Here is a 15,298-nt window from a genome sequence, read left to right on the forward strand (position 1 = left end):
ACATATATACTACATGCATGCTACATACATACTACATGCTACATACATGCTACATACATACTACATATATACCACATACATACTACATACATACTACATACATACTACATACATACTACATGCATGCTACATACATACTACATACATACTACATACATACTACATGCATGCTACATGCATGCTACATACATACTACATACATACCACGTACATACTACATACATACTACATACATACTACATATATACTAAATGCATGCTACATACATACTACATATATACTACATGCATGCTACATGCATGCTACATGCATGCTACATACATACTACATGCTACATACATACCACATATATACTACATACATACAATACATTCATACAATACATACATAGACATACAGTACATACAACATAGAGTAACATACTTACCAATACTTGTCACATTGTTCCCCGAAGCCATTGTCTTTTCCGGAATAAATATTAACATAACAAGCCACAAAAATACTCACCCATGATCCGAAGCAGTCCACGAGTGTGTCCCACGACGATCTTGGGTAGAGAACTGCAGCATCAGCTGATGCTGCCGTTCTCTACGGGCTGCAGGAATCCAATGACGGAAGGTAGGTATCCTTCCGCACTGTATTCCTCCGCCACTTAAAAAAAAAAAAAGTCCCTAGTCTCACTTTATGCCATTGCTGCGTGGGAAATTCCCACACAGCAATGGCATAAAGTGAGACTAGGGACTTTTTTTTTTTTTAAGTGGCGGAGGAATACAGTGCGGAAGGATACCTACCTTCCGTCATTGGATTCCTGCAGCCCGTAGAGAACGGCAGCATCAGCTGATGCTGCAGTTCTCTACCCAAGATCGTCGTGGGACACACTCGTGGACTGCTTCGGATCGTGGGTGAGTATTTTTGTGGTTTGTTATGTTAATATTTATTCCGGAAAAGACAATGGCTTTGGGGAACAATGTGACAAGTATTGGTAAGTATGTTACTCTATGTTATATGTACTGTATGTCTATGTATGTATTGTATGAATGTATTGTATGTAGTATGTATGTAGTATATATGTGGTATGTATGTAGCATGTAGTATGTATGTAGTATGTATGTAGCATGCATGTAGCATGCAGTATGTATGTAGCATGCATGTAGTATATATGTAGTATGTATGTAGCATGTAGTATGTATGTAGTATGTATGTAGCATGCATGTAGCATGCAGTATGTATGTAGCATGCATGTAGTATATATGTAGTATGTATGTGGTATGTATGTAGCATGTAGTATGTATGTAGTATGTATGTAGTATGTATGTAGTATGTATGTAGTATGTATGTGGTATGTATGTAGCATGCATGTAGTATATATGTAGTATGTATGTAGTATATATGTAGTATGTATGTTGCATGTAGTATTTATGTAGTATGAATGTAGCATGTATGTAGTATGCATGTTGTATGTATGTAGCATGCATGTAGTATATATGTAGTATGTATGTAGCATTTATGTAGTATGAATGTAGCATGTATGTAGTATGCAGTATGAATGTAGCATGTATGTAGTATGCATGTTGTATGTATGTAGCATGTAATTTTTTTTTTTTTTTTTACATTCAACACATTAGCCGGATGATGGGACTACTACTGTCCCATCATTGGCTAATGTGTCAATCACTGTCATGGTAGCAGGCATCGCCCGATGGGACTTGTAGTCCCATCGGACGATGCCTGCACAGACCCACGAAGCCTGCACAGACCACCGGCAGGCCGGCACAGACCACCGGCAGGCCGGCACAGCCCCCCGGCAGGCCGGCACAGACCACCGGCAGGCCGGCACAGCCCCCCGGCAGGCCGGCACAGCCCCCCGGAGCCTGCACAGACCACCGGCAGGCCGGCACAGCCCCCCGGCAGGCCGGCACAGACCACCGGAGCCTGCACAGACCACCGGCAGGCCGGCACAGCCCCCCAGCAGGCCGGCACAGACCACCGGAGCCTGCACAGACCCCCGGAGCCTGCACAGACCCCCTGGCAGGCCGGCACAGCCCCCCGAAAGGCCCGTACAGACCCCAGAGAGGCTGTACAAGGCAAAAACAGGGTTTTTCTTATTCCGATACCGGAAGTCCCATAGACTTGAATGGGACTTCCGGTATCGGAATCGGCGATACCGATACTTTTTTTAAAGATCGGCCGATCCATTCCGATCCGATACTTTGAAGTATCGGACGGTATCGCTCAACTCTAGTGGCCACCAAAAAACATCCTGTGGAAGTGTGTTGTGGAGTCTGATCAGCTCATAGCAAACATACACATACATAAACTCGTTCCCCAGGTCGGCGCTGTGGAGATGAGTGGTGCCTCCAGAACATGTATTGCCAATACCAGCGGTGCGTTTGTCATAAACCTGAAGTTTCAGGTGGTGGTGGGCTGAACCCAGGATCTAGGTGTCCCAGCTGTAGGCGTTTCCCTTATGAGGAGTGGGCATGAGGGTCAAGAGGCCCCTCATTAAGGAGGGGGTACTGTCATGATCCAAGGTGGATCTGACAAGTAAATGGACAAGTGAACTTTTTTTCCTTTGGCTTGGTGCCAAAGTGGGTTGATTGCCCCCGGTGGGCATTAGAATTATTACATGTGTCGTTTGTTCTAAGTTGCCCCGGTGGTGGTGGTGGTGTGGTATTACATTTTAGTTTTAATGTTCACGTATTACAAATCAGGTGTGAGGTTCTATAAAAGAGTTTCAGGTGTGTTTGATGATTGTTGGTGATATTGATAGTTCGTCATTTGGGAAGGAGGCCTGAGTGATGAAGGAGCTGAATGAGTGACCTGGGCAGCCCAGCCAGAGGGGTTGAGTCAGCTATGGAGTCTGCATGGAGTGCTGGCATGGATTGGTGGAGTCCAACTATGTGGTCTGCAAGAAGGGCTGACATGGCGTGGTGGAGTCGCAGTTTATGGTGTCAGCAGGAAGTGCTTGCATGGCTTGGTGGAGTGGCGACTATGGTGAGAGTTGCACTCAGCATGCTGGACTTGGTTGCTGAAAGCTGCACTCAAGCATGCTTGACTTATTGGCAGAAAAGTTGGACTCAAGCATGCTGGACTTTTTGGCAGAAGCTGGACTCATCTATGGGACTCTGTTTACTGGACAGCTGCAACTGGTGGTGGACTCTGCTCCAAGGCTGCACTATGGTGATGGATCCGGTTATGGTGATGGATCTGGTTGGAGGAGAAGATGCACGCAGGTGGTGGGCTCTGTTGCTGGGAGCATAAGCAACAGAGCAAAGCTAAGTGGTGTTTCCCCTGTTTTGTCACTTTTCCTTATCTGTGTTTAGTGCAGTGGTGGGATTAGTTTCCGCACCGACCAATTCCCTAGTGAGGGGTTAGGTGCAGAGCGAGTCGGGGTTTTGATGCTCCTGTGCGTCGCCCGGTGTGGAACCGGCATAGGGAATGTTAGGAGTGCAGGGACACTGGCTCAGGGGAGTGCAGGAGGTCTCCACTTCCCCGTTTCCCTATCGCAGGGCCCTCCATTGTTATTGTTACCCAGGTTTCCCCTTTATTATTTAAATTCGCCTTACTGGAGGCGGGATTTCCAGACTTTTGTTTATATACGTGTAATATCTAAATTCGCCTGTTGGAGGCGGCGTATCCAGCTGCACGTGTTATTATTTAAATTCGCCTCACTGGAGGCGGTGTATCCAGGGTCAAGCGTGTCATGGGTTCGCCTTGCGGTACTCGCTGCGTCCAGACACACGTGACCATGACATTGGTTAAGCGCATGGGCCAGGCATGGTACGTGTGTCAGTTCACCTCGCCTCAGCTGCCACCAGGTTCCTGCCATTGTCTCACACAACCATGCCTGGCTGGAGGTTCAGCGGTGTCAGCCACATATCTGCCTTCTCTTTCAGAGCTGTCAACAACTCTTCAGTCTTGTGCGGTTTGTCACCTAAGCAAATTAGCTTCAGCACAGCCTGTTGCTGCTTGGCTTTGGCAGTGCTGCATTGCTTCCAGCTTGTGACTGATGTGCTGATGTGCTGTACACATTGGGGGCAACCCTGATTGACATAGGGCCCGCAATCCTTGGTGTTGGGAGGATGTTTCCATCCCAAGGTCTGACTGGGTCCCGGCTTTCACTATAACATATCCAGTGTGCCGTCAGCGAGATGCACCTTCCCTGGCCATAAGCACTTGCCCACATGTCCGTGGTTAGGTGTACTTTCCCAGTAACTGCATTGTTGAGGGCACAGGTAATGTTGGACACATGCTTGTTTAATGCCGGACCGGCACAGCGGGAGAAATAGTGGCGGCTGGGGACCGATTACCTTTGGATGACCGCCGCAATCAGGTTGCAGGAAAGCTTCCATCTCCACAAGTCTAAAAGGCAACATTTCAAGCGCAAGCAGATGAGAGATGTGTGAATTTACTACTGTGGCCTGTGGGGCGTTGGCGGAGTATTTCCGCTTACGTTCTAATGACTGGGGTATGGACAACTGAAGCCTGCGCTGGGACAAGGGCATGGACGTGTTGATGATGGTGCTATTTGACTGTGGGCAACGGCAGGTGCAGGGCAGAAGGCATCTTCGCATGCACCATGGACAGGGGATTGGCTTGCACGCACAACAGTGGAAGAAGCAGTGGTGTTACCCACAGACCCTGTTCCTGGAGCCTGGGCTCACAAAGTCAGGTGCTTTGCTGCCATGTGCGTGATCATGCTGGTGGTGGTAAGGCTGGTAGTTTTGCTAGCCCTGCTGATGCTGTCATGACAGGTGATGCAAATGGCCTGTTTGGGGTTATCGGCAGAGTCATTAAAAAATTACCAGACTCGAGAAGATCTAACAGTTGGCCTGGCAACTTCCGTCATGTTGGTGTTACGGGGAATGGTTGCCCGCGTTCTGTCTGCAGCCACCACACTGCTTCTTCCTGCCTGAAGGGGTGCTACACCTCCCTCCCCCTGTGTGCTGCTGTCCTTGCTCTGCATGTACTCCTGCCAGGTTAGGTTAGTCACTATATCATCCACCACCTCATCTTCCACTTCCACACCCTGGTCCTCCTCCTGACTTTCCAGCAATTGGGTCTCATCATCGTCTACCTCTTGTGACCATGACTGCTCAAATATTTGTGCATCACTACATGGAATCTCATCTTGCCCCGCTTCAAGTGGACCAGACGAGAGGCACGAATCTACAAATGGAAACCCAAACAGCTCTTTGGAGTGTCCGAGTGTGGGATCAGTTGTCTCGTGCGCACCCTATGCTAAAGATAGGGTGCGCAGATCGCAAGCGTCCATGTGCGATAGTAGGCGGCGATGACCGGATGGGGCGTGCAGGGAGCCGGCAGGGGGGGGGCTTAGTGGCGCCGTGCGCTGCGTCGAATAAACGCTAGTGTGAAACTAGCCTTAGCCTAGTTATTGACACTATTTTGCTGCCCCCAAAAAATTGTTACTTACAGGTCAGATATTTTAGTCAGTGGTTTTCCCGCACATGGATCACCTATAAGTCTGCTCCAAATTCAGTCATTTGTAACAAACTACACCTCTCAGTGAATTCATCTAAGGGTGCAGTGATCATATTGACACTACCAGTGTGTCACAGAATTTTATATCATTAATAACAATTTTATTTCTATAGCGCCGACATATTCCGCAGCACTTTACATTTCAGAGGGTACTTGTACAGACGATAGACATTACAGCATAGCAATAATCATATAGATCATAACAGATACCAAGAGGAATGAGGGCCCTGCTTGCAAGCTTACAGTCTAAGAGGAAAAATAGTAGACACGAAAGGTGGGTGGTAACAGTTGCCTTCATTGTTTGGACCAGCCATAATGTTACGTGTGTAACAGTACAGACACAGAGGGCTAATAGATGCATAAAGCATGTGGGAACATGATGCGGGGAACCTGGTTATGGTAAAACGTTTGACTGTGCCACACGGAATAGTTAGGTTAATGTGTTGAGGTGGTACCCCTGTCTGAATAAATGCATTTTTAGGGCATGCTTAAAATTGTAGGGATTGGGGAATAATCGTATTGACCTGGGAAGCGCATTCCAAAGAATTGGCACAGCAGGTGTATAGTCTTGGAGACGGGAGTGGGAGGTTCTGATTATTGAGGATGCTAACCTCAGGTCATCTGCAGAACGGAGGGCACGGGTAGGGTGGTAAACTGAGATGAAGGAGGAGATGTAGGGTGGTGCTGAGCCATGGAGGGCTTTGTGGGTGAGAGTAATAAGTTTTTATTGGATTCTGGAGTGGATGGATAACAAGTGTAAGGACTGGCACAAGGTAGAGGGGTCGATGTAACGATTGGCGAGGAATATGATCCTGGCTGCAGCATTCAAGACAGATTTAAGGGGGGGGGAGTTTGGTAAGAGGGAGGCCGATTAAAAGAGAGTTACAATAGTCCAGATGAGAATGAATAATAGAAACAGTAAGTTTTTGCGGAGTCAAAAGTAAGAAAAGGTCGAATTCTAGAAATGTTTTTGAGGTGCAGATAACAAGAGTGAGCCAGTGATCGGATGTGGTGGGCGAATGAAAGCTCAGAGTCAAGCGAGTGTGTTGCTGGGGAGTAATAGTAGAACCACACACAGAAATGGCAATGTCGGGTATACTGTAGGTACATTTGTGGGAAGTGAAGAAAAAATAACTACATTATTACCATTAAAATTGTTTTAGCCCAAGATTTTACATTTTTATACAAGAAGAGGGTAAAAATGACACAAAAATGTGTCCCACAATTTCTGCTCAATGTAGAAATACTCCATATGTGGATGTACAGTACTGCTTAGCTATAAGGAGAGACACGGGTGGGACGGAGCACTATTTGCCTCCTGGAACACACAGAACAGCATGTAGATTCCATATACAGAGCCCCTAATTGTTGGAAGAGCAGAATCCCCCTAAAGTGACCTCACTTTGGAAACTATACCCCTTGGGGAATTTATCTTCAGGTAAAGTGACGATTTTGACTCCATGAGTATTTTCCAGAAACAAGCAGCAATGAATGTTGCTGAGTAAAAATGCAAACTGCATGTCATGACTGTGACCGCGGACGTGGCCCAGCAGGCACCTCCACACCAACGGCGAGGGGTTGGCATCCCCCAGGGACACAACATGGACTCTCTATACCACAGAGGTATAACTTCAGGTATCAAGAATGTAAAGTTTAATTAAAGTAAAGTCACAGTACATAGACAAAACAGGGCTAAGCCAGGGTCCCGATTCCACACCTCCCAGAAGGGTACCACCCAGTGGACCCCAAGGCACCAACGGATCACCGAGGCACATATAGGCGAGACATCGGGACACAGGCAGGACATAAGGGTACATAAGGACATAAATGTTTAAACTATATACTGGGGTAATATAATTAGAGCCCAGATTTATGTCAGATTTTTGACGTTTTATTCAGCCCTTCGGTTGTGTCCATACAGGGTCCTGTTATATGGCTTTGGCTCATATTTATAAACTATTTAGAGCCATAAGCCTTCTTGTTAGATGCACATTTGTTTGAGGTTTTCCAATATTATGTTTATTATGAGCTAATTGCCTTTAGGGGTTGTTTATGATATATAACTACTATTGTCATATATTGCTTGTACCCCCATTTCATATATTACATGTGCCCTTAACTGTGCTTGTACCCCCATTTCATATATTACATGTGCACAGACAACGCTCCGTGAATGGGGTTAACCCTGGGTTTTTAATTTTGTTTTATCATGCACTTTTTGATATTGTGTGCCAATAAAGCTTTTTCATATATTTTTCTATAAACTATGGTGTAGTGTGCATTCATACGGTAGTGCATTCTCTTTTCTTTATTATCGAGTTCATTACTACCGGTTTTGCACCTCCCTTTATTGATAAGATATATAGTGCGCTCAAATTTTCATATATTGCATCCTGCTCCGTTGCCAGCAGCTGCTTTATGGTTGTAGGCAGCGCATGGCAGGGATGTCATGTGTTTCTTTCAAGCTGAAGGGCAGCTGCCGGAATAATCACTGCTCTGCATGCTGGGACTGTGCACGCCCAGTTGAGGAGGCATGCATACCAGGATGGGGATGAGGGGGACCATTCCTACCAGGATAGGGATGAGGGGGCCATACCTACCAGGCTAGAGATAAGGGGGGCATGCATACCAGTATAGTGATGAGGAGGCATGCATGCAAGAATGGGAATGAGGGGGACCATTCCTACCAGGATAGGGATAGGGACGTCATGCGTTTCTTGCAAGCTGAAGGGAAGCTGCCGGAATAATCACTGCTCTGCACGCTGGGACTGTGTGCTCCCAGATGAGGAGGCATGCATACCAGGATGGGGATGAGGGGGACCATTCCTACCAGGATAGGGATGAGGGGGCCATGCATACCAGGATAGGGATTAGGGGGCCATGCATACCAGTATAGCGATGAGGAGGCATGCATACAAGAATGGGGATGAGGGGGACCGTTCCTACCAGGATAGGGATGAGGGGCCATGCATACCAGGCAAGGGATTAGGGGGACCATGCATTCCAGGATGAGGATGAGGGCCATGTATACAAGTATAGGTAAAAGGGGGCCATGCACACCAGGGTAAGGATGAGCCATGCATACCAGGATAGGGATGTGGAGGCCATGCATACCAGGCTACAGATAAGAAGGCCATGCATACCAGGCAAGGGATGAGAGGGCCATGCACACCAGTGTAGGGATGAGGGGGGGTCATGCATACCAGGATAGGGATGAGGGGGCCATGCATACCAGGCAAGGGATGAGAGGGCCATGCACACCAGACAAGGGATGAGAGGGCCATGCACACCAGTGTAGGGATGAGGGGGTCATGCATACCAGGATAGGGATGAGGGGGTTATGCACACCAGGATGGGGATGAGGGGGCCATATATACCAGGATAGGGGATATTAAGTACAGAATTGACCACCTTTTTTGATTCAATTTTTTTCTCCCAATTTCCTCCTCTAAAATCTAGGTGTGTCTTATGGTCCAAAAAATACAGTAATCGGAATTCCAACTACATGCTGCTTTCTAATAACAGACATCAGCAAAATTCTAAATTTAGATGTATTTACTGTTATAAACAAAATTATTTCACTCGTATTGTGAATTAGGTTTATTAGCAAATTTTCATAAACTTTCTATTTGCAATAAACTAATGAAACTAGAACAATTTAAATGTAAAAAGTGGCTTCTCCAAATTCCACACAAAGTAAAAATAATGCAAAAGGATAGCAAAGGCATTGAATGTACTTAAAGACACAATTGGAAGCATAGCTCAAATATCTGAAGTTAAATTAACACTGGTTACACTATATGGAAGAGGTAGAAAAAGGATGTCATCATTGGCTGAGGAGTCACAGTCAAAAATCGTCGGGTGACTACAAAGTACTTGATCTGGGGTCAGCAGACACTGAGGTTTCAGTTTGCACAGTAACGTACATACTAAACATCAACGGTGTCTTGCCTGAACTTCAAAACCTACAATTTTTTGGATCCAAATGCACAAAAAAAAGCACCAATATGAACAAAACCATATAAATTAGCCCAAAAACTTTTTAAATTCTGTTTCTGTGGAGCAATGAAACAAAACTGGAGCTATCTGGTCTGTGAAGAATGAACCATATACTGAAATCACACCCTACCTACAGTGAAGCATGGTGGTGGCTCAGAGATGCTGTGTTTCCCCTGGCATTGGAAACCTGCGATGTGTGGAAAGCAAGGTAGATTCAATCCAGTATTATGAAATCCTAGGAGTATTCATCTTGCCTTCTGTAAGGAAGCAAAAGCTTGAGCATTATTTATCCTTCCATCAGGAGAATGATCCCTAAAATAATTCAAAGTCCATCCAGGTTTGCTTTCAAAAAAATGTCATGGAATCTTCTGGAATATGCATCACAGTCAACTGGCTTCAATCCAATAGAAAATCTTTGGTGAGCTTTGAAGACGTTGTTGCATGCAAACAGAAAATTATTAGTGAACTGGAGGTCATTGCTCATGAAGAATGGACCAAGATTCCTCAGGAATGCAGCCAAAAGATTGTGTCTGGCTATGCATCACATTTACTGCAGATCATAGCAAAGGGGGCTCTAATAAACATCAAAGAAGCTTTTCATTAATGGGTGGAATAATTCTACGACTACAATAGCTCTAAAAAAATATCACTGTGTTGAATTTGGAGCAACCACTTGTTGTTTTAGACAGTTGAGCTATTTACATGTTACTGTTGTATTGCTTTATTTCAAACTGAAGAAAGTTTGTAAAATTTAAGAAACCTAATTTGCAATGGAAGTTTAATAATTCTGACTGCATCTGCTTCTAAAAATAATAATTTAACTATAAAACGCTGCATAAATAATGAAGGAAATGGCAAAAATTTTTGCAATTTAGATTTAGAAATGCAGCACAAAAGTGGACTATATACCCACAAATTCTCACGATACAAAGTAGCAAATCAGCAATGGAGAAATAACATAAAACATAACTTTTAATAATTAAAATAAAAGCTACCAAAGATAATAGTGCAAAATAAATCACTAGATCAAATGCCACAGACCATAATGGAGGTAACCGTATAAGTCTCTGTAACAGATTACTACCAATATATACATGTGGCTATTCCAAGTCCAAAGATTTGAAAAGATTGGACCAAAAAATGCGCTTGGTCTAAATCAATAAGAAGAAGACCAGGTAAAGAATGAACAGTTTCCTTATCAGAGGAACTAAAAAGACCTCTACCCTGTAAAGGTTATCAAGGAATATGCCTATTCATGTATATAACAAAGACATCAAAATAATAAGGCCATCAACTTAATGTGAAAAGGAAAGATCTCACCACATGAAGATGGAAGATGTCCAGGGTCAGATGTCCCATCAGAGTCATGTCAGGTCAGGAAGAAAAAGGGGGGTTCACCCTATTCAAGCCCTGTTTGAGCTACAAATTCTAACACCCATGACTCCCGCCCTAACAAGGGCAGTCCACATCTAATCCCTATAAACCATAGCCCTACAAAGTCCCTGTGCATCCCAAATCCATGCATCCATCTTTGGTAGCTTTTATTTTAATTATTAAAAGTTATGTTTTATGTTATTTCTCCATTGCTGATTTGCAATTTAGATTTAGGATTAAAACGGCAATGTTGCAGTACCACTCAAGTTTCACCAAACTGTTTACCACTGATGAGTAAATGTCCAAGTATCTTTGTGCACGTCCCTGATGAAGTCTTCACTTGTCAGGACTTTACAAGCGGTGCTTGCCATACAATAGTTTGCCAGCAATAAGAACAGAATCTCCTGATTGGCAGACTCCTGCTAAGTAGGTAAAGCATCTTAGGCTGGTTTCACATTTGCGTTTTTTAGCGCTGGAAAAAAACGCATACGTGCGCATGCGATTTTTCCCCTATATTTAACATGGGTGCGCATACCTGCGCACTTGTAAGCGCATGTATGCGATTTTCATGCGCTGCGTTTTTTTGGGTTGTGCGATGGTATTTTCCAGACGCTGCATGTTGCATTTTTTGGCCCTTGAAAAAATCGCATGCGCACGTATGCGCACGTTTTGCGCTAAAAATGGCCATTATAGCCTATGGATGCGCATACGTGCGCACTGGCATGCGCAGGTATGCGCTTTTTTAGCGCAGCGTTTTTTGGGTGGTGTCCACTTTTTATCCTAGTTAGAATCTTCTAAAGTCCAAAAAAAAAAGGCTATATAAAGGAGGTGCCTGCCAAAACTCTGCCACTACTACACTAGACAGATTGAAGAGCAGACATTCAACCAAGAACACATTATATCAGCGAAGAATGTGAGTATATTACATTATATGCCTGTCCTTTTAAATTATGTATGTACTAATGATTTTTATTATTTTTACATGCAGTATGTCTTCAGAATCGGAGTATTCCCCATCGCGGCAGGAATTGGCGCAAGCAGACCGTGAGGTGATTATTTTCGTGCATCTGGTAAGTATATCTGCTGCTTCTCCAAATCTCTTACGTTTTTTTCAACTTTCAGACATCGTCATCATCATCTGCGGACGGGAATAGTGAGGGCGAACAGCAGGAGCAGCGAAGCCAAGTCCCGGTGGTGATACGTAATGTAAGTATCAAATGATTTGTAATGTTTTTTTTTTTTTTTTATCTTCTATTTTTACTCTTTTTTTTTTTTCTTTTTTTGTAACTTTTTAGTCAATTTAAATTTGATTATTCTAATGAATGTGTTTTGTCTAGGTTCCACAACGGGATGAAGACGTCTACCTGGATAATGAGCAGCTCATCAGCCTGGTCCAGGAGCGTTCGCCGTTGTGGGACAGCCGTGACCGGCTGTACAAGGACAATGTGGTGACACGGCGGCTATGGAATGAGGTGGCCGCAGCGTTGATGGATGGCTGGGACAGCGCCACAGCATCCGCCAAAAAGGCGTTTAGTGAGTATTTCCCTGCTCTGTATTGTGCCGCAGTGACTGTTGTCCTTGACGGCACTGTTGGGTTTCGTGCTAGGCGTATTCTAGCAGGAAACCCAACAGTGTCATCGTGGTCTACAGTGACTGCTTTGAGTATTGTATTGCTACATTGTGCCGCAGTGACTGTTGTCCTTGACGGCACTGTTGGGTTTCGTGCTAGGCGTATTCTAGCAGGAAACCCAACAGTGTCATCGGGGTCTACAGTGACTGCTTTGAGTATTGTATTGCTACATTGTGCCGCAGTGACTGTTGTCCTTGACGGCACTGTTGGGTTTCGTGCTAGGCGTATTCTAGCAGGAAACCCAACAGTGTCATCGTGGTCTACAGTGACTGCTTTGAGTATTGTATTGCTACATTGTGCCGCAGTGACTGTTGTCCTTGACGGCACTGTTGGGTTTCGTGCTAGGCGTATTCTAGCAGGAAACCCAACAGTGTCATCGGGGTCTACAGTGACTGCTTTGAGTATTGTATTGCTACATTGTGCCGCAGTGACTGTTGTCCTTGACGGCACTGTTGGGTTTCGTGCTAGGCGTATTCTAGCAGGAAACCCAACAGTGTCATCGGGGTCTACAGTGACTGCTTTGAGTATTGTATTGCTACATTGTGCCGCAGTGACTGTTGTCCTTGACGGCACTGTTGGGTTTCGTGCTAGGCGTATTCTAGCAGGAAACCCAACAGTGTCATCGTGGTCTACAGTGACTGCTTTGAGTATTGTATTGCTAAATTGTGAAGCAGTGACTGTTGTACTTGACGGCACTGTTTTTTTTTATCAACAGTGGACAAAGTCCGAACACGTTGGCGTTCGATCAAGGACCGCTTCAACAGTGATGTTCGTGCTGAGGGCCAGGTTCGCAGTGGATCTGCGTCAAGGACCAGAACTAGATACCGTCACTATCACGCGTTGCAGTTCCTACGACCGGTCCTTGCCACAAGATCGTAAGTATTATACATTTTGGGTTTTTATTTTTATTAATCTGTGTTTTTCTAATCCACAGCTGATGCTTCTTGTAAAGGCATGGTAGTAATGATTTTCCTTTCTTCCACAGCACCTGGAGCAGCACCCTGCAACCTGGCCCTGGAGCGGTCCTTCGTCGGACGTCCTCTGACCCGTCCCAGCCATCCGACAGCCAGGAAGCACCTTGCAGGTCCCACACACACACAGCTGGTGACCAGGAAGCTGGGCCATCAGGTGTTCCCCTGTCCCAGGTCTCTGCCACTGGTTATGCGGGCACTACCCGCCAGCGGCAGAGGGCCTTGGAAAGGAATGTCTTGCCCGAGTTTATGCATTTGAGCGAGACATTTAATTCCAGCCTCAAGTCACTGTCCGACAGAGTTGAAAGCGGTTTTGCACTGATGGAACGTGGTTTTAACCACTTTGAACACCGCTTCAATTCTGTAGAACAGCGCCTTGACCGTCTGGAGGCCGACCTCAACAGACCAGCACACCATTTTTTTAGTAAGATTGAAAAGGGCATGGCGGAACACCTTAGTCCTGATCAACAGCTGAATGTGCTGCAGGCCTGCAACAATGCTTTCTTGCAGGCTATGCAGCATAATCGGTACGGTCAGCAGTCAGTGGTGTCCTTTCCACCTGTGCCACCATTGACTCGCTTCACCTCACTACCGACTTGTGCTGCATACCACTGCACGGACACCTCTCTTCAAAGGCTGGACACCCACCGTTACACCACCACAAGTCTGAGTGCAGCTGGTCACTTCACCGACACCACCATGGCAAGCGCTGCTCCTGTCTGGAGCACCACCGCCAATCCCATGCATGCGTGGAGCTCAGCCACCACTAGGCAAACATGGAACAGCCCTGCCGCTACAACAACATGTAGTAGCCCTGCCACCACCACTCTGCAAACCTGGGCCATCACTGCCACCACCAGTCCTCCTGCAAGGACGAGCACTGAACAAGAAGAGCAGCATCAGCCACCTCAGCAGCAGCAGCCAACTCAGCAGACGCCACCTCAGCAGCAGCAGCCACCTCAGCAGCAGCCGCCACCTCAGCAGCAGCAGCCACCTCAGCAGCAGCCGCCACCTCAGCAGCAGCAGCAACCACCTCAGCAGCAGCCGCCACCTCAGCAGCAGCAGCAACCACCTCAGCAGCAGCTGCCACCTCAGCAGCAGCCGCCACCTCAGCAGCAGCCGCCACCTCAGCAGCAGCCGCAACCTCTGCAGCAGCAGCCGCCACCTCAGCAGCAGCAGCCATACCAGCAGACGGGGGACCTACATTCCATATTTGCCCCTACTTCAAGGCGAAATCAATCAAGGCGGGCATTGGGCCAAAGTCGGTCCAGGCACACAAGCCTACGGCGACATGCCATTACAACTAATGTAACTGAACAGATTTCCTCTCCTACAAGTGTTCCAAGTTTAATTCCCTTAACTGGACTACCTTCCCCCACAAGTTTTGTTGCCCCTTCCCCTCAAACACCGTCTTCAACTGCAAGTGTTGCATATTCCCTGCACACCCCCAAATTGAAACCATCTGCCCCCAAACGCCGTAAAAAATAATTTTTAAATTTTTTTTTTGTGATAAAAAATAAATTTACATTTGTGGTTCACCATTAATAAGTTTCATTAATGTTGTTTGCGCCGCTCACACACACTGATGGGTAAATACATGTTAAAAACCAACCCAAGGGCTAGTATAGTCATATGTGAAATAACATGGACTAGTATAGTCATTCAAAGGCCTAGTGTAATAACTCTAGTTTTACCAAATAGAATCTGTTTTCATGAAAAACAAACTGTTGAAACTTGTCTAAAAAATAAGTTTCTTTCTAGTTTCACCAGTTTGTTTTTGGTGAAACAAGATGCTAGTTGTTAAAAATCGAGTTATTACAGT

At 45.7% G+C, this 15,298-nt stretch overlaps 2 protein-coding genes across 3 annotated transcripts in view; one reads left to right on the plus strand and one right to left on the minus strand.

The window, feature by feature from the left end:
• The window catches only part of INPP4B (inositol polyphosphate-4-phosphatase type II B), a 1,297,521-nt gene that overhangs the window by 1,207,514 nt on the left and 74,709 nt on the right, over positions 1-15,298 (minus strand). The window lies entirely within an intron of this gene.
• On the plus strand, positions 13,116-14,964 carry LOC141052497 (uncharacterized). Its single transcript, XM_073549755.1, has 2 exons — positions 13,116-13,380; positions 13,491-14,964. The coding sequence occupies exon 2, from the start codon at positions 13,726-13,728 to the stop codon at positions 14,962-14,964; it is 1,239 nt and encodes a 412-aa protein (XP_073405856.1). The 5' UTR covers positions 13,116-13,380; positions 13,491-13,725.

This window comes from Dendrobates tinctorius, unplaced genomic scaffold, assembly GCF_039654945.1.
Source record: "Dendrobates tinctorius isolate UK_male_01 unplaced genomic scaffold, ASM3965494v1 ptg000161l, whole genome shotgun sequence".
In the NCBI taxonomy this organism is placed as follows: Eukaryota; Metazoa; Chordata; class Amphibia; order Anura; family Dendrobatidae; genus Dendrobates; species Dendrobates tinctorius.